The following is a 27,259-nucleotide window of genomic DNA, read 5'->3' on the forward strand; positions in this document are numbered from 1 at the left end:
TCTGGACATGAAGGGAAATCTCTGGACAATCCAGCCAAGTCCAGATCATCTGGCAACCCTATTCCAAGGGTTCAAGAGCGTCTTGTGAAGAGATGTATCATTTCTGCGAAAAATGGGTTAACACCGGGGCAAAAGTGTACCAGGAGAATGTCTTAAAAGGTGTGGTGAAGCAGTTAAGCGGTACTCTCTTCCTCCAACAAGATTCCGCTCCAGTCCATAAAGCAAAAATCACCCAGCAGTAGCTAAAAAATAATATTCCTGTCTTCATAGCCGCAGAAAATTGGCCCTCTGGAAGTCCAAATCTGAATCCGTTGGACTACAGTTTGTGGTCAGAATTGGAGAACATGGCCTGTGGAAGACCTCACAGATATTTGGAGAGTCAAACAACCTTTTGTTTCGAGCGGCGACGCCAGTATCCATGAAAAACGTGCGTGCGGCAATAGCTGAATGGCCTAATCGCTTAAAGGAATGGTCTAATCGCGAATGAAAATTTAATTTTTTTTGATTGCACTGCGACCTGAATAAATCTATCGTAAACTGCTGTAGGCTTAATTTCTACCAGAAGGTTTGGATTTATAGCCCCATTTCCCAGGTAATTTAATCTGCGTCGTGCCACTGCTGGGCAGTCGCAGAGAACGTGTTCTGCTGCTTCTTGTGCCTCTTTGCAGAGTCTACAAGAATCGTTTTATATCACATTTATCTTTTTCATGTGATAATTAAGTTTACAGTGTCCTTTTAGTAGTTCAGTGTAAAGTTTAAGTCCTTTCTGCTTAGGTTAAGGATTGCTTCTGCCTTTATCCGTTCTGGATCTATGAGTCTTTTCGATTTCCGCATGCCCGATTGGTCTCTCCAGTAATCGATTAGGCCTCGTTGTTCCTGCTCACATGGAAAGGCACTTTTGAAGCTGTTATTTAGCCCGCTGAAAGGTTCAGGAACTATGAAGGGAGTGTTTGCCCCCTTTTGTGCCCGCAATTTCATTCCCTTCGAGCCCCTCATGTCCTGCTTGACTGTCAGAGAGAATGTTAATATTGGCACCGCGCGTGCTTCTCCGTACACATTATCTGGCACAAAGCTCTAAGGCGTGGACATCCGCCTGGAAAATGGGAGTGGTTTTTCCCATTGCAACTGCTTTTGAAATGTGGTCCGACAATTCCACCCCGGCACCACCGCCTTTCATTTTGAACCCATCAGTAAACCACACCTGTACACCCTGTTTTAAGAATATTTCATTGTTTCTCCACGCTGAGCGGTCACTAATGGCGACTTTGAATTTCTTTGAGAATTCGAGTTTCCTTTTCATTTTGTCGTGAACTGTCAGGTACGGAGAGTTCCGGATTGAACCCAGAATCCTTACATGTCCTGTAAGATTGCCTTCTTTGAGATGGAGTAGATTAGGAAGCCTTAGAGCTGCACTGATTGCCATCTCTTTGGCTACAAGATATAGTGGAATGAGTCCAGTGACTATTCCTAGAGCCGCTTTGGGGCACGCTCGCATTGCTCCCGTAACCCTCAGACAGGCTATTCGGTATACCTTGTTAAGTGATATCTGAGTCTTAGTTCGGTATACTTTTGGCCACCATACCAGAGAGGCACAGGTGATCATTGGCAATATTATTTTTTTATAAGACCATGCCATCATCTTTGGCCGCAGACCCCATGTTTTACCGTAGAGCCTTTGGCATACGTATATTGCTCTCAAGGCTTTGTTTGTGATGTACGATAAGTGATTTTCCCAGTTTAAGGTTTTATCAAGGATTACTCCCAGATATTTCATGTTCACAGATAGAGTTAAGACGGTGTCCCCTAGTTTAAAGGTTCCTAGACTTAATTTCCTTCTTCGAGTGAAGGGTACCCCACACTTTTTGTCCGGATTTAACGAAAGCCCTTTCTCCAGACACCAGTTTTGCGTATTTTCGAGAGCTAGTTGCATGCGATCAGTTATAGAAGAGCCAAATTTGCCCCTAACCATGATGATTAAACCGTCAGCAAAGCCCTGAACTTCATATCCGAGATCGTCGAGAGTCTGTAGGAGCTCGTCAATGATCGATAGCCAAAGCAGCAGTGATAAATTACGTGATTGAATAAAACCAACTTCATTGAAATCAGTATTATAATTTCATATCTACAAGTACCTATAACAGACTTAACTTGTAACAGAACTTATGGCACTACTAAGTACATTTACTTCACAACCAACAAAAACCTGTTTATGCACAACGAAATATGATACTACTGTAGGCAAAAAGTAAGGTGAATTTGGTTGTAAATTGAAAAATATTTATTTATTCTTGTAAATCAATTTCATCCCCTTCAAAATAATCCCCTCTCGATGAAATACACTTATGCCAACGATTTTTCCAATCCTCGAAACATGCCAAATAGTCCATTTCCGGTATAGCCATCAACAACTCCTTCGATTCAGCTTTTATCTCCTCAAACGACTCGAAACGCGTTCCCCGGAGTGGTCTCTTGAGTTTTGGGAATAGCCAGAAGTCACACGGAGCCAAATCAGGCGAATACGGTGGTTGCGGAACGATATGCGTGGAATTTTTGGCGAAATGGTCACGAAGAACGAGTGCAGAGTGAGACGGTGCATTATCGTGATGCAAAAACCAAGAATTGTTGGCCCATAATTCTGGTCTTTTTAGACGAACTGCTTCACGTAAACGACGCATAACGCTCAAATAATATTCTTTATTAACAGTTTGGCCAGGTGGAAGGAATTCATAGTGCACCACACAACGAAAATCGAAAAAAACTGTCATCATGACCTTTATTTTTGAACGACTTTGACGTGCTCTTTTCGGTCTAGCCTCGCCTTTAGCACGATATTCGCTTGATTGGTCGGTTGTTTCAGGGTCGTAAGCATAAATCCAAGTCTCATCTCCCGTAATGATGCATTTGAGCTTGTCCTGATAGTCTGAAAGCATTGTTTCACACACATCAACGCGACGACTTTTTTCCAAGAAATTGAGAATTTTCGGTACCAAACGAGATTTGACTTTTCGTAGGCCCAAATGGTCTTTCAAAATGGTTTTCACAGATCCTTCTGATATTTCGATCATATCAGTAAGGTCTTTAACAGTCAACCGACGATTTTTGAGCACTAATCCCTTCACTTTATTGACGTGTTGGTCATCTGTTGACGTCGATGGTCGTCCGGAGCGCTCCAAGTCATCAACACGTTCTCGACCCTCTTTGAAGTCTTTGTACCACTTATAAACATTTTTCTGCGACATGGTCAAATCACCAATGCCTTCTGCAACATGCTAAACGTTTCCGCAGCCGAAATTTCATTCCGCAAACAAAATTTGATGTCACTTCTCTGCTCAATCAAACCAGACATTGTAAAAATCGAAAAATGCACTCTTGGTCGTTTGGTAAACACAAGCGTGAATATATTACTGATAATGACATTCACATGAAAGTTGGCCCAGATGTTATTAACAGTGCTGCCAACTCATGAAATAAATAACTAGAGCGAAATTTTAATCCCGCGAAGTTTGACAAATAAATTCACCTTACTTTTTGCCCACAGTAGTATTTGCTTTCACGACAAGAACAGCTGTTGCTTTTTTGTTTATATGCGGCAATACTTGCATTATGACACGACGGTACTTTTTACAAAGCATGTCAGTCAAATGCGTTACCGCAACGGACGCAAAGGATCCATTGAAACAGTCCTAATAGAAGATCAAAAGCTGACTGGCGGCAAGTGTTCGCCCAAGGGCGGTTTCACTGTACTATAGTAAACTTACGAACATAGATCAAGAATGATCATTTCGTGCTTTGCCGTAGAAAAATAAGTTCTTTTGTGGAAAGTTCACAGATGCAATCGTCTACTTACTAATATATGTATGTGTGCGTGTATATGCTTGTGAAAGGAAAAAGCAAAAGTTCGTATCGGTGCACAGCAAGTGCATCTTATTACTGCATTCATTACATACGTACATACATACGCTTTTCAAAGGTTCTGCGCCACTGCTATCGTTTCCAGTGAGGAAATATCTCATGTGTGCTGTTATTATTTTCCCGATTGCTCGCATCCACATCTGTATCTGGAATTGGTATATACGAATGGTCTGCAACGCTTTCGGCATTTGGGGGCGCGCACACACAGCTGTAAATATAGGGAGCACTTATGTGCATATGTATTGTGTGCATGTGGGGTACAGCCAGTTCTATTGCTGATCAGTCGTCTGGTGCTGCTCGAGCTGTTTAGATCGTTTTTATTGAAATACTCACTATTCTGTGCAATCACTTACTTATTTTCTGCAAAAGTGCGATAATTTATTTTTAGTAATCATGTAAGTAAATAAAATTGTAGAAACGCAAAAGATTTCTTGGCTGCGAGAGTGGAAGCTGCTATCGCTTGTGGGTGGATACATATGGACACAATTGCGGTGTTCTCAACTGGAGCATCCTTTTTGTTTATTGTGTTAGTCAGTCATTTTTTTTCTGTACTCACTGTGTGTATATGTGTGCGTGTGTGTGTGTATGTAGTGTCATATGTGGGTTGCGCTAATTTCTGTGCTTTCAAACATGGCGAAATGTACATTCCCGCACTGCATTTCAGTAATAAAGTTTATATGCACATATATATGTATGTATGTGCATTAAATGTATCGTTTACTTCTGTGGCCATCGGCGCATAAATTTCTATCTATGCAAACTCTTGCGCCGACAAAACACATTGCACTATAATGAAATCATCGCTTGAACAGGATAGTATTTCACTACAAGAAATGAGCGCGATGAACTCATGGAATCAACAAATTGTCAACATATGCACGCATACATACATACATACATATGTTCCAATTGGCCTATCACAACGTGGCATACATTTATAACTAATTTTGTGCTAATGCTGGTGCAGACATATCGAGCTTCCGGCATCTTTTATTCAAATTAGAAATTTATTTAAAATTCAAATTTATTGTTCACTGAAAGAATTCGAATTCAAATTTTTTGGAATCACACATAGGCCGCCAAATATTATTTTTTAATTAATTTAACTGTCATCGATACATTCTAAGGATCGAACATTTCTTAATCGTTCTAACTTTTATTAATATAATAATAATGAACGCATAAATCTTTCAAACTTTTGGCTGAAACTCTCGTCCAACTTGGGATGTGCGTCTTGGCATTGTCACACAAATGGAGGTGCACACGGTTTCACGACGGCTCAGAACCGCAGTTAGTCCTTATAAAAGCAGTTTAGTGTCAGAAATCCATTCAAATTAACATAGTTTTGTAGAGCAGAAAGAGTTCTATCGAACGAATACTTATATACCTTCTGCTCAAATATGAACGAGACGTTATTAATAAAACGGTCCGCGGATGACATATGGCAAAAATAATTTTTTTATTTTTTGGTAGGACTATTATAAGCTTACATGGCAAATTTCAGCGTGATATGTCACATAGTTCGTTTTCTGTGCTACTGCAAACAAGTCAAGCTCGAGTGTGTTCTTCGAATTCTCTTTTATGACTTCAATTGTCTCAAAATGTTTTCCACGGAGCGGCAACTTGAGCTTGGGAAACAGGAAAAAGTCACATGAAGTCCTATCAGGCGAATACAGTGCTTGTGGAACGATATTAACATTATTTGTGTTCAAATAATCGCGAACAAGACGTGATGATTATCGTGATACAAGAACCATGACTTGTTGTCCCACAATTCCTTCCTTTTAAGACGAATGTTCTCGCGCAAACGCTTTAAAACGTCTAAATAATATTCAGCGTTAACCGATCGGCCTTGCGGAAGGAACTCCCAGTGCACCACACCTTCGTAATCGAAAAAAACAGTCAGCATAACCTTAATTTTTGAGCGACTTTGGCTTGGTTTTTTGGGTTGATGTACGGCCCTCTTTGAACGATTTGTACCACTGGAAAACACGTGCACGCGATAGAGCAGAGTCCCCATAGATTGTCTGCAACATTTTTAAGGCGTCTGAAGCCGAAATTTTGTTGGAATAACAAAATTTCAAACAAATTCTTTGTTCAACATGAATTTCCATCGTTAAATTCGAAGAACACACTCGAGCTTGACTTGTTTACAGTAGCACAGAAAACAAACTATGTGACATATCACGCTGAAATTTGCCATGTAAGCTTATAATAGTCCTACCAAAAAATAAAAAATGTATATTTGCTATATGTCATCCGAGGACCGTTTTATTGATAGCGTCTCGTTCATATTTGAGCAGAATATATATATATATTATATAATTGGCGCGTACACCCTTTTTGGGTGTTTGGCCGAGCTCCTCCTCCCATTTGTGATGTGAGTCTTGATGTTGTTCCACAAATGAAGGGACCTACAGTTTCAAGCCGACTCCGAACGGCAGATATTTTGATGAGGAGCTTTTTCATGGCAGAAATACACTCAGAGGTTTGCCATTGCCTGCCGAGCGGCGACCGCTATTAGAAAAATGTTTTTATTAATTTTGGTGTTTTCACCGAGATTCGAACCGACGTTCTCTCTGTGAATTCCGAATGGTAGTCACGCCCCACCCATTCGGCTACGGCGGCCGAACTTTTTGTCAAACAGCAAACAAATCATTGTAAAATAAAAGAAAATATAAAAACGCTATGAACTTATTCCCCAACCCAATATAAATATATATGTCGAGGTCGATTCTGGATAGGTACGAGTTTAACCAGCTACAATATCCAGAACGAATTTCGGCCAACGCGAACCTCGCGAGGTAGCTGAAGCGCTTCATCTGCAATAAGTGGTGATTGGACTCTGATAACGGCATTCAGGAATCGGGAGCTTAGGAAGGTGGTAAGGTGGTCTCCCGATGAATGTCGTTTGGCGTTTGTCTGTATATTGTCCGGTAAACTAGCCCTGTCTAGTGCACCGTACCTCACCCTTCCTTCATTTGAGTAAATATGTCTAGTGCATCAGCCTTGGCTGATAGAGCTCCCTCCCTTATATGCCTGGTTGGTAGCCTCTCGTTATTGCCTTAAGAACAGCTTTCATCTGTAGGGCTGTCGTTGTTGCTATGTTGTTGTGCTTTAACAATCTTCGCTTTCGTTTTTTCGGTATTTGGCGGGTTCCTCCTCCTATTTGAGGTGTGCGTTGTGATGTTTTCCAGAAATGGGGGAACCTACAGTTTTACGCCGCCTCCATACGGCAAATGGTGTTTTATGAGGTGCGTTTTCATGGCCGAAATACACTCGGAGGTTTGTCGTTATCTGCTGAGGAGCGATCGCCATTTTCTATCAATTGGTGTTCATGTCCGCAGTTTCGAACCTGTGCACTTCTGAATATTGTCACGCATCAATCCATTCGGCCGAGGTGATTGAATATTGTTGGGGAAATACTAAAAATTTACCTCAAAAACCAAAATTTCGAAATCATACGAAAATTACGTTCTCTTACTTGAATCTCTATGGGATACCACAGCACGTTCTCATAGAGTACTTACTCATCTTGGTAGGCGCGATAACCGCTTAAGCGATTTTGGTGGAGTTTAACAGAGCGCGGCATTCGTTTCTGTCTCATACTAACCGACGTCAGTTGGGCACGCTAAGTGAAGCCAAGTCCTTCTTCACATGATCTTCCAAAGGAGAAAGAGTTCTTTCTCTTCCGGGTGCCGCTGGATCTTTATTCGCTGTACTTTGTCTATGTCACCATAAAGCTCATATAGCTCATTGTTCCGCCGCGTTACTCGTGGTCGCCAACATGCAAAGGTCCAAAAATCGTCCGCTCAATTTTTGTCTCAAACAATGCACGAGGCACCTCATCGAATATTGCATTGTTCAAGCTTCTGCGACGTACAATAAGATGGACATGATGAGACCCCTATAATAATACTATTCAATTTCCCACTTAGTCCAAAGTAACCCTTTTTGGTAAGAGAGACTCACATAAATCTCTTACTATCATACTTCAGTGCAGTACCGTGAAAACATTGCTGCTGTTGCTGAAAGTGTACAAGAAAAATTAAACCAAGCATATCAACGCGAGGTCTTTCTCAGGAGCTGAACATCTTTTGCTGTGCTAGAAATTGGATTATCGTGAAGTGAATAACTGAAAACTATTTCAAACGTTGGTTTTATACAATAATGTGTCCTCTATCAGCAAGCCGTAAATTGTATAGAGTTTTTTGTTATATTCTCTTAATTGTAATAAAAAAAGTGGACTCTATAGAAGAAGAGCCAAAAAGAACAATAGGTACTCGTTGTTACTACATATAACTACAATGACTTATGCACACCCTTACAAACATGTAAGTTATTTATCTTTAAGGAAATCGTAAGATGAGCGAATAAAAGACGGTGTAATGAAATCACCTGCAGAATCGCTCGACAATTTGGCCGACTTTAAATGCTAAACGCACAGAATCTCTGCTCAGCCAAAATAAGCACAGTCTTAGCACACTGATCTCAGTTATAACTGGGCACTATAATAGGTAGGCATGTCCAGATGATGGGTGTGCAACCGCATGACTTCTGCAGAAGCTGTCTAGATAAGGAAGACACGATCTCGCACCTTCTGTGCCATTGTCCTGCTCTATCCAGACGTATAAGTAGATTTACCATTTTAGGTAGACAATTTTTTAATGAATTGGAAGATTTCAGTTCTGTAGAAATCAGGGATATTCTAAAATTTTTGAAAAGCGCACACTGGTTTTAGGAGGGTAGGGACAAACCTGAGCCTGAGCCTGAGTATGCCACAAATAACAACCGCTCAACCTAACCTAACCTAATTACATATAAATATAAATTTGTTCACAATACCTGTTCAAAAAAAGGAATACACATTTTTAGATAAATGTCGCTCATTTACTCCAAAAACCCAAAATGTTGAGAAAAACGGCTTCAAAATTTTCACTCTACTATGCCTTCCTAAGTAAAAGTAACGACATATTTTCATCCAATGAGGTTTTTTTTTGATTATGACACTATGACGATATGTAGGTATATATCTGTGTATGTACGTATGTATTGAAGGCAGTTTTTTATGCAGTGGTACGAAGTCATATTTCAAAAATGAACTAGAAATTTCAATATACACACACATAAGTACATATGTATGTATGGGTGTAAGCTTATGGAATCAAAGCAAATTGACACGTAGCATTCAATACTGCTAGGTACAAGGCCAAGAACTCAATATACTTGTCGTGTAGTACATTTAAATATGTATGCATGTGTGTACATATACATATATAAATTCATACACACGTATGCGATCGCACATAAATTTTATATATTTATATACAAACGAATATGCTGTTAAAAATAATATGCTGCATATTCCATAAATGAAAGAAATAAATGACATATGCGCGCCGCCTGCAAATTATTTCAATTAAGAGCTGCAAAAATAAAGAAGCTGTAAAATCCAACACATCGACAATTCCATAAAACGAAATATCTTATATGCATACGTACATACATACATATACATATATACATGAGCATACTAATGTACCTGCAGTAAATCGCACTAGTGTAGAATCGATGACAAACTAGATGCATACGAAGCGGTACTGGTCCTCACTCTAAACCCCCTATCTCCACAATGCTTTCAAGTGTCTACTTTTACATGGCGCTTACTTTGTGCAAAACATTAGAACGCGTTCTGAACTGATTCCATTTTAAACAACACATTGCTATGAATTCTTTGGCAAAAACAAGACTCTAATTTAGCTCACATTGCAATGCATCGACTACTGCGATCCCTTATAGGAGGGTCGTTTTAAAAGTCCGTGCAAGGTCAGAGAGACTGCACCACTGGCTTGTATCAAGGTCATGTTTAGTTAGTAGCATTTCTTAGAAGAACATACACGAAGTTTCAGCCAGATTGGTTCATTTCTTTGTGTTTGGCATTCGTTTGAATCGTGGAAGTCAAGTAATTTTCCTTTAACACCACGACAACGTTCCCTGCCAGCTCACGCCTCAGCAGTTATGGTCGCAAAATTAAGGGAAATAGGGTTCGAACACTTCTCACATCCCCCAATCCCCCTTCAGACTTGGTTCCTTCGGATCTCTCGGAATACTATTTGATCCCCAGTATGAAGAATGGCTGGCGGAAAACAGGTTTTATTCAAAGGAGGAGGTGTTGGCAGAAACAAATGACTATTTTGCAGACTTGGACAAATCCTCTTATTCGGAAATGATCAGTAAGCTAGGACAGCGTTGGACTAGTGTATAAGCCAAAAATGAGGCTATGTCGAAAAATAAAAAAAATGTTTACCCCAAACGAATAAACGTTTTTTTCCACGGACTTTTCAAACGACCCTCGTATTTATTTATTCACATAATAGTACGAGTAATCAACAGGGTGAACGATATGAAGTGTTACTTATTCAAAACACCATAACTTTTTTGTGTGAAATCAGTTTTTATTGATTTCAAAGACAAATGATTACAATTTTAGCATATATTAACTTTAGCTCGATATGACCACCTTTTGCCTTGAATATAGCCTTCAAACGGTCAAAAAATGAGTTGCATGCTGCATGATTGTGATCTTGAGGTATTTTGGCCCATTCTCGTATAATCGCTTTTTTCAGCGCATCCATACTGGCATATTTTTTAGTCCTCACCTTGCTCTCCAAAATGGACCAGATGGAATAGCCCATCGGATTTGTGTCTGGCGAATTCGAAAGCCATTGTGTGGACGAAATGAAGTGTGGAACATGATTTCTTAACCATTCTTGGTTCACACGAACTTTATGAGACGGTGCCGAGTCCTGTTGGAATGTCCACGGTCTACGACCGAAATGTTTGCGTGTCCACGGCTCTAAAGCAGCTTCTTAAACATTTTCCCGATAATAAGTTGCATTCACTTTGACACCAGACTCGATAAAGACGATTGGAGCGCGTCCATCAGCGGTCACTGCAGACCAAACCATTACTTGCGATGGGAAATTGCTTGGAGTGGCTATACGTAGACTCAAATTCTCGTATGAGCGTTCGGTCAAGTAAACACGATCGTTTTGAGTGTTTATGAACTGCTCAATTGGGAAATTTTTTTCATCAGAAAACACAATGTTAGGAAATTCGCCACGTTCGTGCAAGCGCAACAACTCCTTTGCTCTTTCGCACCGAACGTTTTTTTGCTGGGGTGAAAGATCGTGTGCTTTTTGGAACTTGTAAGCCTTGACCTTGACCTCATTTCTCAATATGCGTCGAATGCTGTCTTGCGATATTTTCAGTTCTTTGGCCATTTTTCTTCCACTTGGACTTGGATTTCGTTCAAGTCGAGCCTTCACTTTCCGAACCATTTCTGACGTTGTTGCAAACCTCCCTTAGCTCTAGCGCTTCACTCCTGAACTTCTCCTTGACGTTTGCAGAACATGAGAGCCTTTGTTGCTTTGGACAAGACAGTTAAGCTTGGCATCCAGGACAAGGCCAAGATACTTAACTTCGCTGTCCAAATCAATAACAACCCTGTCCATTCTCTTCTCTTTCATTCCTAGTAAAGCTTTCATTCCTGGTAAAAGGGATGATGGCTGTTTTGGACGGGTTTATATGCAGACCTACCCCAGCACACCATCTTTTTGTCAGGTTGAAAACTATTTTCAGTATACCGCGAAGAGTGTTTTCGAACCTGCCTATCGCTATAATTACAACATCATCCGCATATCCCTGACAGTGGATTCCGCTGTTTGTCAGCAAGTGAAGCAGGTCGCCTACTACTACTTACTTGTTTGTAGCTAGATTGTACTGTCTGCTGTTGCGGTTTCAGCTATCCTTGTCTGTAGCAGGAACCCTATTCATCCGCATATAGTGCGCGACATACCTCAGAGTGAGAGGCATTGTCGAAAGCTCCCTCGATATCGAGGAAGGCACAGAGAACTGTTTCCTTACAGTCAAAGGCACTCTGGATCTCCGTTCATAGCAGGGCCTTTCTGCCCTACTACTCCATGAGCATTATACTCGTATTGTAGATGGTGGCGCTGTTAGTCAAAATTCGACCATTAACTTTCTCATTTTACAGTCGTTTTACACTGGTTCAAAAATAGTCACTAGGTGTATAGTATTGGGCTAGTGTTTTAGAAAAATGTCAAAAATTTTAACTACAGGGTGCATTTGAATATGAAAATTAAATATTATATATTGCACTTGTATATGTAGATACATACAAACACACACTATAACAACACTGTGCGAATCGACGTCTGGACGATCGATCAGCTTGAATTGATTTTACGCGGAAGCCAAATCAGTTTGATTGGTGAGAGTAGGAAGCAAAGAAAGTAAAACTACAGTTACCAATTAACAGGAAAATTTGTAGACATTAATTTACGAATATTTCTTATATACTCTTATAATTTTAAGCTTTATTTAATTTCTAAACGAAGAATCAAGCATTTTTAGAGTTGACTTGTAGGCCTGATTAAACTACCTTCATCCAGTTATATGTCTTACAGCCATGCATAAAGAATTCATAATCTAATTTTCTGAGATATGATCGAGTAAAATGCTGTCATATAAAAATGTATTGCAACAACAACACACGCTAAAATATTAAGGGGCAACAAATTTTACTATTAAAATATTGAATATAATAAAAATCTTCAGTATGGATCGAATAAACTTTTTCCAGGAATTTGAAAATGCATTCCTTGTCCAGCTATATTTTATCGTGCACATTAACCCTTTACTGCATGAATTAATAAAGCGTTGAAAAAACTTGTTTCATAGCTTTATTTAATTATCAATAAGACATATTAAAAAAAAAATAATGAAAAAGTTGTATTCTTTTTTTACGGAACCCTCTATAAAAACTAGTTGTAAGGTATATAAAAACCAGTTGAAAATCGGAAAACTTTTTATCCGTCGAGAGAGATGTGCATCGGCTGCATGAAAATACAATATTTATTTTTTTTTTTTCAAAAAGAACGTCTTACCGTGTTATCGCTTTTTGAAAATGAATCAATTGCACCTCAATTCCGCTTTTTTCACCCACTTGGACAAAAGTGAGGTTATTTTGAAATGTCATAAAATCATGGAGAATTTTTTTTTTTTTTTTTCATTTTATTATTGCTAAATATATATGTATTTGATGGATTGAAACGGTAGGTAGGTAGGTGGCACTCCTAAAGTAGCACTAAAGCGCCGTTTTGATACTATTATGAGACCTTCAACACGCAGGTATCTACAGCGCCAGCCAGACCTGTTGATGTAATGGAGAAGATTGGTGGGATTTAGGTTGGCGCACTACCCCAGCCTGTCGAAGAAAGGAGCACCCAGTGACCTTAATAGTGTAGCTGCCATATCGGACATTTACAGAGAAATTGCTCAACAGTCTCCTTTTCTGAAAGGTCCCCACAGCTTCTGCAATGGGGTTAAATGGTAAACCTAGCTTTTCGGCGTGTGTGCCGATCGTCCAATCACCGGTAAGCACTGCTACGAGTTAAGAAATTGAATAGCGTGGATGGATGGATTGAAATAGTTTGAATTATTTTTTTAATACTTAATTAGGAAATAAAAAGGAATCAAAAATGCAATACCTGACATGGGCTCATATGTGGTAAAGGGTTAAGAGAGGCATGCAAAGAAGAGGGAAATTATTGCTGCATTTATGCTCACCACTTGATTCGCATTCATAGATATATAAGTTTGTATGTATGTATGTCTGCATATGCAATTTGTTGGTTGCTGATTGTTTGTCCCACTGAATTTCTATGCCAATTTGCAATGTAATATAAATCACACTTTTAAAACAACATATTTGTCGCGAATAAACGACGAGCTTCGTATAATTCTTTAAAAATGGGTTGAGGTTACTATGGCAACTTGTGCAATCGAGAAGCAAAGCTGCAGATGCTTCATTAGGCGGCAAAAACTCAAAAGCAAGATAATAGCAGACGATCAACCGTTCAGCTTTGTTCGTTCTTCACTGGTGCATGCGTATGCGTATATTATGGATGTATGTGTGTGTATATGTATGTAGTACATTTACGAACTATCATATTCGAGTACATACGTGCATACGTAGTTGACATTGTGATCACGAAATATGGCAGTCGTTTTGAAACACAAACGGAAGTTGGCGATAAGTCAAAGTGATAAGTCCACACTTGCCGGTTAGGCCAATCAAATGTGTTTTTCCGTAAATATATGAGTGTGGCTACATTAATTAAATGCAAACTATGTATGAGAATATTCATATATGTATGTATATCTATGTACGGAGACAGTCGTACTCGAATAGGCTTGTGCTTGCCCACCATTCGGTGCGATGCCCATTTTGGATATAGAAATGGCAAATGAAAGAAAAAGTTGTTTCAGCCGCCAATATGTAGACAATGACAAGAGTCCCAGTAGATTTCTGTCATGAGAAATCGTTTCATAAAAACTATCAGCCATTCAGCGCTGATATAAAGTTTTAGGTCCATTCATTTCTAGAGGGAAATCAACACGTGCTTCACAAATTGGAGTCGAAGCTCACTCAAACGCGTAACAAAGGACTTGGACGCCATTTTAATGTAAAGTACAGCTATGTTCAAAATAATGGTAATGGCAATAGTGGTATGGGTTAGGCTAAGGCCTTTAAGGGGTTAGGGGGCCCGAAAAAAGGATGATTTTCAATAATTTCTGTTTGCTAGTCAGTTGCTCTATTTTACAAAAATAAAACATAGCATTAATACATCATATTTCGTCTTGACTTTAGCAAATTAAAAAAAAAAAAATATTATAATAATTGTAAAAGTTACCGCTGTTTGTGTGGAGCCCGTTTCTCCGGAAGTCCCTTGCGCTGATCATCACAAGTCCTTGGAGATTCATCTTAAATCAATAGGACAAGAGAAATTAGTTTTGTTAATAGATAATCTTATGCCTGATCGAAGCTTCTTTTTTATCAAAATTAATAATGGCGGCCTCAGGAAATATTTTTCAGATTTTCGAGAAAAAACCGACAATTAATTGTTAACAAAAATTGAAATTAAAAAAACAAAAATTCTTCGATTTGGCACGAGTTTTGTATGCTGTTCAAAAGCAGTATAAATTTTATTGAAATTTACCAAACGGTTTTTAAGTTACAGTGATCACCAGTTCAAAAAACATAGTTTAGAGAAAAACGCATTTAAAGTTTTGCTTGCACCGAGCGGAGCGCCCGAGAGCCCTTTGTTAATTTTTGAATAACTCGAAAAGTATTTGTCGGAATCCCTTCAAATTTTCACAAAAAAACAATTCTGCAAAATTTTGAAAATTCTGACTACCAGATTGACCAGTGACCAGATTGATCTATTGTGCGCCCCGAGTGCTTAATTTTAATTATTTAGTATTGCGAGGAAACGAACCAGCTCTTTATAGGGAGCATTTGTAAGTCTTCGCCCTCTAGTAGGTACGAGCCCAGAATTCTGTGCCTCATGGGACCTAATGCTTCACAATTGCCAATTAAGTGTTCCCTGCACTCATCTTCGTCACAGCAGAACCTGCGCAACCTAGTGCTAGCCTGGCCTGTAAGTCTTCCACAGTGTAATCTGAGACTCTTTTTATTTAGGGTTAGAGCAAATTTTGATCTGTTGGTATTAAAGTTCAGGGTCTTGTTGGAGTGATTAAGGCCATTTGTGCTGTTTGGGTATTCCTTGGTTTTTATTTCTTGGATCCCATTTTTTGGGAGTTATTTTAAGTTTTAAGTTATTTTTGTTAAAGCTGAAAAATGGGGTCCTATAAATGGTCCTTGCGCACTTTTTTTGGCATAAAAATTTGCCTTCTCGTTTCCTTCGTGTCCCTTATGTCCTTTTGCTGAGTGCATTGTTAGACTCTATAAGGATTTTCGAATTGAACGTAAAGCTATTTAAGTCTTTGAGGGCTGATTGAGTGTCCGAAAGTATTTTAAATTTTACTTTTTCGAACCCTCTTTTGGATACGATTCACACTGTCTCCATTATGGCAAAAAGCTTCGCATGGAAAATTGTAAAAATTTTATTACTGCTCACAGTAAAGAGTCCCTTCATGCCCAAAGCGATAAAGGTACGCTTTAAACATGCATTTGGGTAAGGTAGTAGATTTGGGTAAGAACGGTATTCTACTTCCTCGTTCTTTCTCTCGATTCATTATTCAAGTCTGGAGATGAGGCAACCAGACCGTCGCGCCATAGAAGACGTCAGACCTCAACACTTCAGCCAGAACCTACCTTGCCTGCCACACACGAAAACTTTCGAATGATGAGCATCAAACAGCTGTGCTTGTACCCGTTGCTCATACGCCTGGGCTGTTCGAGAATGTGCGAACAAAATCGAGAGCTGCAGTATTTAGGCACGTTTTTATAAAAAACGGCCTCAAACGATCAAGAATATTTTATTAAAACGACGGATTTATCAAAAATTTATGAATACTGCAAAAATGAAAATTTAAAACTTCAATAACTTTATAATTGTTTATAATGTGAAAGCTTTGCTGGCATGAATTTTCGAGTAAAATGCTGATACATTTTAAATCAGAACAACAGAGCTGACCCATGATTTATTTTACAAAATTTTATTACCTGGCGAATAACATCCAGACCACGTTCAAGGTATAGAACGACCACTTTTCCAACCTGCTGAATGGCGAGAGCAGTGAGAATCACAGGGAAAATTAATATCCCGATCCCCCATCGCTCATTTACCCAACCACAGCGAACTACAAATAGCAATAGCTCAGTTAAGTTGTAAAAAGGGACATCTTATAGTTTCTCATCATGCCAGTTTTATTGTATCCGCGACATTTGGAGTGTTAAAGAAATAAATTATATTCGCGAAAGATTTATAGATCATAGCGCGTCATCGACAGCGAATGTCTCAGAGGATGTAGGGGTGAGCTGTAAGTGCTTTGCCTGGACATGAACAAAGGCCCAACGGTTCCGCTGGCCGAGTTTAACAAAGCGCGCCAGTCCTTCTTTCTCGTGCTAACCGGTGCCAGTTGGACACACCAAGTGAAACCAAGTCCTTCTCGACCTGATTTTTCCAACGCAGAGGAGGCCTTCCTCTTCCTCTGCTACCACCAGTTGGTACAGCAGCGAATACCTTCATAGCTGGATCGTTTGTATCCATTCGGACGACATGACCCAGCCAATGCAGCTGCTGGATCTTCATTCGCTGCGCTATGTCTATGTCGTCGTAAAGCTCATACAATGCATTGTCCCATTGCCTGTTCATTGTCGCCGTCCCGTGCAAAAGGTCCAAAAATCTTTCGCTCAAACACCCCCAGCGTCGCTTCATCGGATGTTGTCATCGTCCACGCTTCTGCGCCATACGTTAGGACGGACATGATGAGAGCATTGTAGATGGTTTGTTTGATCGTCTCGAGAGGACTTTACTACTCGATTGGCTACTTAGTCCAAAGTAACACTTGTTGGCAAGAGCAATTCTACGTTGGATTTCAGGCTGACATTGTTATCGGTGTTAATGCTGGTTCATAAATAAACGAAGTCTTTTACAATCTCGAAATCATAACTGTCAGTAGTGACGTGGGTACCGATACGCGAGTGCGCCGACTGTTTCGTTTTGTCCTCAATCACCATCAGACCCATTCGCTTTGAAAAAGGCAGAACTAACAGCGCGGTTGTTAAGGCCGATGATATCAATATTTCAGGCATGAAAAATTTTAAATAAAACAATGAAATTATGGATTTCTGCATGTGTGGAGCCAAATCGAGACCTACTCCAAAAATCGGAAGAGGAGTTCGGTCAAATAGCCAACAAAGGATGTACATGTACTCGTAAATATTCTCTAGTGCTTGGAACCCGAATTGGGTTAATGATTATGGCTCGCAAACTCCCCAGCCTGGCAACTTTCTAAACAATTTATTTTTCCGAAACGCATTTTTAATAATTCATAACAAAAAGTATGAGATCATAACTCGAGGTCAATTACTGAATTACTGTCTAAGCTTACTAAAAATATAAATGAAAGCCAATCTGAAGACTGATAGCATTAAGAAAGAAACTAAAAAAAATAAACTATAATCGCTAAACGAGGTCATCCACAAATAAACTCACATGCACACACACAAATATGTACAGTATTTAGAAATACCTAATTTTGTTTTTGTAATATAAACGCGGCTTATCTCGTAGTCGTCTTACTTCCAACATTGTCACCACTCAAAGACGCTCTCACAAAAATTTAGCTAGATTTTTTGAATACTCTAAGTTCACCAGCGCATAAAGAAGGTCCACATTTTGTACTTTTTCAGCTTCGAGTAGCCAGGCAGCCACAGACCGTTACGCAACCATGAAGTGGGCAATCCTGCTTGCAGCAGGCCTCCTCTGTTTGGTGCCAATGCACGCAGAGGAACTACCTGAATTCGATTTGGACGATCTAGCCGATTTCGATGAGAGTGAAGAGGAGCTGTTACGCCAATTCGAGGAGAAGAACTTGGTAAGCACCAAATGCAAAGGAATATTTCAGAATTCAAAAATACCCAGATTACATTTGTATATACAAAAATATTTTAATTTTAGAATAATGATTTGGAACGTGAAAATGAGCTCGCTGCTCAATTTGCTGCTGAGGCTGTAGATCAGCAGAATAGCGTACTGAACCCGGTAGTTGAAAGTGAGTAACTAAACCCCACATACACTCAGCGTGTTTCGCCAGAGTACTTTATTTATTTATTTATTTTTAAAAGCTTACGTGATAATAAAATTATTAGTTCTGGGGGCTTATTTGGTTTCGGAATCGGAAGTACAGAAGCGGATAACCGATTTCCCTCCTTTCATGTCTTGGAAAAATATTTGAAAAAATGCTAACAAAGCGTCTAATGTGGTTTATCTCTAAAAAATGCACTTGTTAGCCATAACCAAGTAGCCTTTAAAAGAAAGCATGGCTTGACTGTCTACGCCCTCTTCAACATTTTATTACTGATGCACTTTCTAGCAAGAATCACGTTACTATTTTATCCACCGATTTCGAAAAAGCTTTCGACCGTATCGGAGCTCATGTCGTTTTATAGCAATTATCCACCTGGGGTATAGGACCAAAGGTATATAATCTTATAAAATCATTTTTAACCGGACGTAAATTTCAAGTCAAAGTTAATGGCGAATTTTCTTAACCTTTTCCCTTGAAAATGGAATTCCTCAAGGCTCACCACTATCGGTTGTACTCTTTTCAATAGCCTTTGAAAATATAAACAAAATAGCAAGCGAATTTAAATCAATTAACTTCCGTATTTATGCTCATGGTGCTATTTTTTACACTAAGTCTAAAGTTCCTTCAACAGCAGAAAGGAATTTCATCAACTTGCTAAATGATATCAATGTTTTGGGGCAATACTCAGGGGCAACACTGACCTATAGCAAATGCAAGGTACTACATACGAGGTGTGTTCAAAAAGTATCGCGAATTTTGAATTTTCGCAAGTTACGTGTATTTCGATCGATTTTTCGATTTTTTTTGTGGCGATATGTTGGTACTCATGTCTCTCACTCATGCCGACGAGTTCGGCCATTTTAAATGTTCCGTTAATTGCTGACAGCTGCTTTGCTTGCACATGTTTAGGCTCGTCTTCGATTTTTACCTATTCAAAAAGATGAATCAAAGAACCTGTATCAAATTTTGTGTGAAAAACGAAATTAAGTGCGCGGATGCACTCCGAATGTTGACTGTGTCATACCAAAGCAATCGGTGGTACAAAATGTTCTCAGAAAGCCGAGAAGATGTGAACGACGAAAAGCATGCCGGACGCCCGAGCACTTCAACAACAGACGAAAAAATTAATGAAGTGAAGAAAATGGTATTGGCCGATCATCGAATCATCGTTAGAGAAGTTGCTGAGGACCTAGACATATCGATTGGCTCGTGCCATTCGATTTTTTTCAATAATTTGACCGTCTCGCCGCAAAATTCGTACCAAACCGGCTCAATTTCAGCCAAAAGCAGCATCGCATGAACATTGCTAATGAGATGTTTAATTCTGTCCGCGACGACCAAAATTTGCTCCAGAGGGTCATAACTGATGACGAATCGTGGGTTTATGGTTAGAACGTGGAAACCAAATCTCAATCATCTCAATGGAAGCTGCCGCACGAACCTGTGACTTTTTCTTGTTCCCGAAACTGAAGAGGCCCATGAAAGGACGACACTGCGCTACGATTGACGAGATAAAGACGGCATTGAAGTGATTCGATGATTGGCACAAGTGCATAATATCTCATAGGATTATTTTAAAGGGGACAAAATAGATATTAACGAATAAATAAATAATTTTTGAAGAAAAACACATAATTCGCGATACTTTTTGAACACACCTCGTATATGCCGAAAGCATGATTGCCAATATATAAACCTTAGCGTAAGCAATTCGTGGCCAATTTTAAAACACTTGGTTTGATTTTACACTTTTGAACCCTACTGTTCAACACTGAGAACTAACCTTTTCGCCAGTCTGAACATTATTAAATATTTGGCATCAAAGCACCTTCGGATATATCAAAACACACTTATCTCGACTAATCGCTCCCTCGTTTTATCTAAACTTGATTCCTGTCTACCCATTTATGACTAGTGTGCCAAACAGCATCTAAACCTTCTCAATGACCTTATCATTCAGCGGTCAGGCGTAGCCTTAACGCCTTCCCAACGTCTCCTATCAAGTGTGTTTTAGCTGAAGCTGGTCTTCCATCTATCACTGAAAGATGTCAAATAACAACTCTTAAGCTTATAGCCAAATTTTCAATCAACACATTTAAGACCGCTTCTCAGCATAATCTCTTTCAAAATTTGATCGGTCATCCGTCGTTCCATCTACAACTGCAACAAACTCGGTATATCTTTACCGGCATCTTGCTCGAAAATTAGTAGTCAGTGTCCCTGGAAACTCCTTCCTGCAGCAATAAATAGTGACCTTCATGCTCTCAGTAAACTTAACACAAATGCGGTAGTTTTTATACGACGTTTTATGGAAATAATTCGTTCGCAGTCCTTAAATAGTTGGGTAACGATTTTCACCGATGGTTCACGTACTGACCATAGTACAACATTTGCTGATTGTAAAAAAAATACCAGTCTAACGGTTAGACGCGATAGAAGTGAAACCTTCCGTAAAACAAACTGAGAGAGAATGAGACGAAAGCAGCATTAGGAGCGGGATAATTATAGGTTCATTATAATATTGCTATAAAGTTCATATTTTATTTTCTTCATTTTATTATTATTCATCCTCAATGTTTTCAATTTCAACAAATGATACGAGTGGCTTATGATAGATAAAATATGATACAAATGCTTTGGTTTCGATGTTGTCAAAAAAAATACCCAAACGGACCGAAGAAACAGACTTACAAATTTCTTCCATTTTCGTCTACTTGTATTCATATAAAAATTTATGTCTCTTCCCACCAAAGCTAAATGTATTAGTATATTTTTTCTTGTATTTATTCAAGGCCGAAATCCCGGCGGTACTGCAATACCGGGCCAACCCGTGGCAGAGGTGGAGCAAGCCCTTAAAGCACTCCGCCCATTTCCAAAAATTAGTTTAACATTTGTTGTCCTCCGATGGAGGATCTTAGCCATAAGGCCGAGAAGCGATAACCATACACAACCAACAAACTCAATACATTTTCAATACATTTTCTAATAAACCTTTTGAGAATTACACGCTCACAAAAATTATTTATATCAACATGTAATATAACGCTTCGTAACTAAATAACTTTTAGGCCAACGCCTACAGCATGACGCGGTAGCCGAGCGACTAGCAATGTGAGCTTCCGATCCAAAATCCTTGGTTCGAATCACAAGAAACAAGAAAAAATAAAAGTTATTTAGTTCGTCGCTATGTTTATATCAACATATAATATAACGCTTCGTAGCCAAGAGGGTCGCTTTTTCGTTTCACTTTTTCTCAAATCACTCCCAACGATTCTAAAGAAGTTTTCACTTCAAAAATCCCTATTCCCAACCTCCCTTTCCAAGCACCAGATCACAACTTTCATACATCTGAGACTCGGTCATATTAAACTAACACACGAAGATCTTCCCCTCGACTTTCCTTCCCGGACTAGCCAGTTTTGTGGAGGGCATCTCTCAATCGAACACATCCTACACCTCTGTCCAACACTAACCCTCAAATGGACTACTGCATTTGGAACTATGGTACCATCCACTCTATTAAATAATGTTACCTTTGACAATGTGATTAAAATATACAATTCTATGAAATCTATTATTATATCAGACCATATTTGAATTGTACAGTTAGAAATAATTCATTTTGTAATCGTCCTTAAGCACGGAAGGCCCTGGTAGGCAGTGTGCTCGTTAAGTTAGGGTTATATTGTATAGGGGATAATAATAATAATAATAAAATTATTAGTAAATTCAAGCAAACGCAGCGCTAGCAGCAGAGGCTTTCGGCTGGCCGGTGATGTGTGTTGGATCAGATACGACGGAGTAGGTCGGTGTCCTTTAGAAATGTGTAAATTTTTGTATGTTATCTTCAGTGGCATCTTTCAAAAGTTAAAGAGGATCTCTGTTGCTGAAGTGGTGATGCCTTTGAGAAGCAAGTTCTGGGCAGGATACCAGTAGGTGATGAACACTGGCTGTGGCTTGGCAGAAGAGGCAGGTGTTGGATATATTTACTACCCTGTAATAGGTGTGCGCTAGTTATTATGGTATGCCCAATACGGAGCCCTGTGTATGGGGTGATGTAGTTGGTGCGTACCGATGATGGATAGGCAGGTTTTGTACGTTGGGGTTAATGTTCGAATAATGGTGTTTATAATATGACCATTCACGAAGTAACTTTGTTTGCCTCTGTTCAAGAATAAGTCGATATATGTCGCTGGGTAGCATGAATTCGGACGTGACTGTTGGTGTAACAGAAATGTCCTTGGCAATTGTATCTACCAGCGTGTTATCCTGGATGCCGGAGTGCCCAGGTATCCACATAATTTTGATGGTGCTCCGATGGGAAATGAGTATGTTTTTAATACAGTCTTTGGATGGCTTGGAAACAGGACAAACTGTCGGAGCAAATGATGTGTTTACCCTTGCTTTTGGCGCAGTACGGCAGAACGGCTTGTAATATAGCGGTTGTTTCAGCGTTGAAAATCGAGCAGAATGAAAATAGAAGGCCGTACGTGATAACTTCCTGATTTTCCTTTACCACTGCGTAAGCAGAGTGGGTTCCTTTCGACCCGTAAGTAAAAACCGATTGCCACCCGTTAAATTTATACACTGCGATTGATTCGGAGAACTTGGCCCTGTAAACGGCGTTTAAAGTATTATCTTTCCGTACAGAAGATAGGTCGTTGATAAAGGATTTTTTGCTAACCGCCCACGGTGGGTAATTAGTGTACCGCAGAGTGTATGGTTTAGAGGACAGTTCCGCATGTTTTGCAAATAAGTCGCAGGTGTGTATAGATGAAGGTATTTTAGGTATAGATACGCGTGAGGTTGCATATTGAAAGTCTTTGTCTATAAGAAGGTTGGGACTCAGAGCAAGTTGTAGTATAGAGATGGAAGACCCGATTCGGCAAGAATAGCCTTTATGGGCGAGGTCGGAAATGCGCGTATGGATCTGCGCACTGCGGTAAGGTAGGGGGCAGCAATCATCTTTAGCTATGTGTTTGCCGTGTAATCCATAAACAGCTAGACCGTAATTGATGGTTGATAGGATGAGGGCTTTTACCACGTTAATCAGTAGAGCTGAGCTAATTAGCGAGCGTTTGCTTGATAAGTATTCCATAATATTTAACTTTACATATAGTTTTTCCCTAACATTTTTGCAGTGCTGTTGGAAGAAATATTTGGGATCGAACATAATACCAAGAAACTTAAGATTATCAGTACTTCCAATATTTACACCACTGAGGGTCAGGGAAAAAGGAGGACACTCCCGTTTTTTACATATATGAAACTTGTTCAAAATGGTACTAATTTCGTTAAAGGCTATAATGAACAAAATGACCGATAAAGGGGATCCCTGTGGAGTGCCATTATCGAGTGGAAAAATGGGAGAGTGGGTGTTGGATATAAGTAGACGTAATTTTCTGTTCGAAAGAAATGATTTTATAAAAGTGTACAAGTTTGAGTTCAAGAAGAGATATGTCGGCTTCTAAGAGTCTGGCAGAGTATGTGATATTAGAAGGAGTGGTACGATTTTGGGGGCTTAGTGAGTCTTTAGAGGTAATAAATTCGGGAAGAAAAGTGTGGTCGGAAGAGGCATTAGAAATGTGGCTGGCAAATTCTTGAGCTATATCCCAAGGATATAGAAGATTGCCATAACGGAATTGATTTGAGAATTGCAAGGTACACCAGTAAGCTTTTTTGTGTCTGCCCATATTCTCTTAGGGTCGGATGATGCAGAAATGTTGCTGGTAAACTTTTGGAAACAGTGCAGCTTAGCATGCTTAATTTCTTGACGAAATTGCGCGTTCAATTTTCTGTGTTGAATGAGATTTGAGGTCGATCGACTGCGTTTAAAATAGTGCCAAGCATGTTGCTAGGCTTGCCTTAGGGACGCAATTTCTTTGTTCCACCATAAGGGGCCTGGTTTTGCTGGTTTTCTTGAGGACAGAGGTATGGAGGTGTTGGCCGCACATCGAATCGCTTTATGGAGGTTGGAGGTTTCTTGTTGATATTGAAAGGCATTTGGAAGGAATTGTAATAGGACTCGCCAGCGCGTTCGAATTTTTTCCAATCCGCTCTATCTGTTTTAAATTTGATTCTAGGGGAAAAGCGAACAGTTTGATAAAGATAGGAAAGTGATCGCTGCCGTCAAGGTCATCTATAAGGGAGCATGATGAGTTGTTGAAGAAGGAGGGAGATGAGAGGGTCAGGTCAATATGGGTAAAGGTTGAGTGAGTTGAGAAGTGGGTGGGAGAGCCGTCATTGAGTACAATGCAGCCAGAAGTAAGGATTGCGTCTTCTATAGCGCGCCCTGTCTGATTAGAGGAGGTAGAACCCCAAAAGGGGCTCCGAGCATTTTTTCTAGTGCACCCGAATTATTTGCTGTGCACGAATTAGTTGGTGTTTTTAGACTTGCTGGCGTTGTTGTATTGTTTGTCTGCTGGGATTTGGGTATGTTCGATGGTATTTGCTTGGCTGCGCTGATATTTGCTGTTGCTTTTTTGTTTGTATCTTCTTCGTTGGTTCTATGTGTCATATTTGTTTGTGAGTCATTTGGTTTGTTTACTATTGTTGGTTCGACCGTTATTGTGTTTTTTTTTACAATTAGTGCAAAGGATGGAGACTTTATATTTTTTTTAGGGGGCTGAATGTTATATGCGTTCGGGTTGCTAATAAACATTTTCCACGCATCTCTAATAGTATCATAATATACATCGCCGCTATATTTTTATCTTATTAACGGACTTGTGTTTCAAAAAGGTGGGAGAGCAAGGATCGTTGGACGAACGTGTCTCTGATTGACAATTCACGCAAAATAGCCTTGGGCATGGATCATGTGGCGATGGAGTGGCGCACTGGCTACATACCTGAATGTTGCGACATCTGTTTTTTGTGTACCCGAGCCTTTGGCAGGTTTTGCATCGCATTGGATTAGGGATGTGTTCTAGCACACGAACCCTTTCCCAACTTAATTTAGTGAATTGTGGTCTCCGGATTAAATCGAACGTCATCCCCATTCGTTGTCCCCATCTTTACGCATGCTTTTTTTAACTTCGATCTCTTTTTGGTCAATCAACCCTTCTGTTAATTCTTCTTCAGAGAGGTTGATGAGGTTTCTCGAAAATATTCTGCCTTCCGTTGTGTTTAAAACTTTGTGAGAAGTAATCTTTACAGGTATGATGTCTATGTGGGTAGCTTAAAGGAACTTTTCGGCCGATTTAGTATTTTCGACTTTAAGGAGCAAGGCACCTGATCTTAATTCCGTTACAACGATACTTTCGGCCAAATGTGTCTTAAATCTCTTTTTATTTGGAAGACATTATAGGATGATATTGGACAATCGTTCTTGCGCCTAAGAATCGAGGTATATGATCGTCGTTGTGTTTTGGCACAGGAAGGGGCACAAAGTCGTCAACTTTTGACCTTTTCTTTGGTTGGAGGTCAGGATCGAATAACCCAGACCTGTTGCTTCCGAAGGGGTCAGCCCCGTTCATGGTGTCGAATGTACACTATTGCAATGTGTTGGTTATTTATGTTTGTGTATTTTAATTCTTTATTTTTTTGTTTTGTTTTATATTTAGTTGATCCCTGTGAGAAGATGCATTGCGGTGCCGGTCGTGTCTGCCAGCTGAATGGCAATGAAGCTAAATGTGTGTGCATACCCGAGTGCCCTGAGGAGGCGGAGGCACGTCGCCACGTCTGCACTAACCGTAATGAAACTTGGCCTTCAGATTGTGCCGTCTATCGGCAAAGATGTCTGTGCGACACCAAAGCACCTGGTTGCCTAAACCCGGAGAACAGTCACGTACATATTGACTATTACGGTCCATGCCATGAGAAACGCGAATGCTCCGAAGAAGATATGAAAGATTTCCCACGTCGCATGCGCGATTGGTTGTTCAACGTCATGCGCGATTTGGCCGAACGTGATGAGCTCACGGAACATTACATGCAAATGGAATTGGAAGCCGAAACTAATATGACTCGTCGCTGGGCTAATGCTGCAGTTTGGAAGTGGTGTGATTTAGATGGTGACACCGACCGCTCTGTATCGCGTCACGAACTCTTCCCCATCCGTGCACCGTTGGTTAGCTTGGAGCAATGTATTGCACCATTCTTAGAATCTTGCGACTCAAATAACGACCATCGCATCACTTTGGTGGAATGGGGCGCTTGCTTGGAACTCGATGAGGTAATTGTACAAAAAGAAGAAATCAGTAAGCAATTTATTTTATTTTTCTTAATTTTTATTAGACCGATTTGAATGAGCGTTGTGACGATATTCACAGGAGCACTCCGCAATTACTCGGCTAAAGATGATTGGGTTCAGGATGATTCCATTAATATTATTTGAAGCTTTATTTTCTGTATCATAACTACTATAGACACATATACATATATGCATACATACATAGAGGAAAAGTATGTCTGTATGAAATTATTTGGTTTATGTTTATCAGCAAATATTGAGATTTTAGATTAAAAGTAAATGTAATAAAAGTTTCTAAAATGTTTAGCAGTAAAGCCTTAATCTGACCAATAGAAGGGGGTGGCGGTAAGTAAACATACGTACGTATTGCATTCGAGAGGCAGCGACTGTCAACAAAATTTTTTCGAGATTTAATGCTCGCAATGCCGGTCGAAGAAGCTGATTGATTGAATATGATCACTTCGAATCTATACAAGGTAATATTGATTCTACAAAATACAAAAATTTTCTGGC

General features: G+C 39.7%; 1 protein-coding gene and 1 pseudogene across 1 annotated transcript; one reads left to right on the forward strand and one right to left on the reverse strand.

Moving 5' to 3' along the window:
• Positions 1–4,182: 4,182 nt before the first annotated feature.
• LOC129235857 (SPARC) lies at positions 4,183–27,060 on the forward strand. The gene is made up of 5 exons (XM_054869910.1): positions 4,183–4,307; positions 18,158–18,342; positions 18,426–18,519; positions 26,118–26,728; positions 26,791–27,060. The coding sequence occupies exons 2-5, from the start codon at positions 18,196–18,198 to the stop codon at positions 26,848–26,850; spliced, it is 912 nt and encodes a 303-aa protein (XP_054725885.1). The 5' UTR covers positions 4,183–4,307; positions 18,158–18,195; the 3' UTR covers positions 26,851–27,060.
• LOC129236516 (U2 spliceosomal RNA) lies at positions 21,339–21,493 on the reverse strand (annotated as a pseudogene).
• Positions 27,061–27,259: the final 199 nt, after the last annotated feature.

Source organism: Anastrepha obliqua, chromosome 1 (genome assembly GCF_027943255.1).
Source record: "Anastrepha obliqua isolate idAnaObli1 chromosome 1, idAnaObli1_1.0, whole genome shotgun sequence".
Classification (NCBI taxonomy): Eukaryota; Metazoa; Arthropoda; class Insecta; order Diptera; family Tephritidae; genus Anastrepha; species Anastrepha obliqua.

Coding starts and splice junctions, on each gene's coding strand:
- LOC129235857 (XM_054869910.1), top strand. CDS start 18,196: ATGAAGTGGGCAATCCTGCTTGCAGCAGGCCTCCTCTGTTTGGTGCCA. Junction 18,520..26,117: donor ACTGAACCCGGTAGTTGAAA/GTGAGTAACTAA, acceptor TTTTATATTTAG/TTGATCCCTGTGAGAAGATG. Junction 26,729..26,790: donor CTTGCTTGGAACTCGATGAG/GTAATTGTACAA, acceptor AATTTTTATTAG/ACCGATTTGAATGAGCGTTG.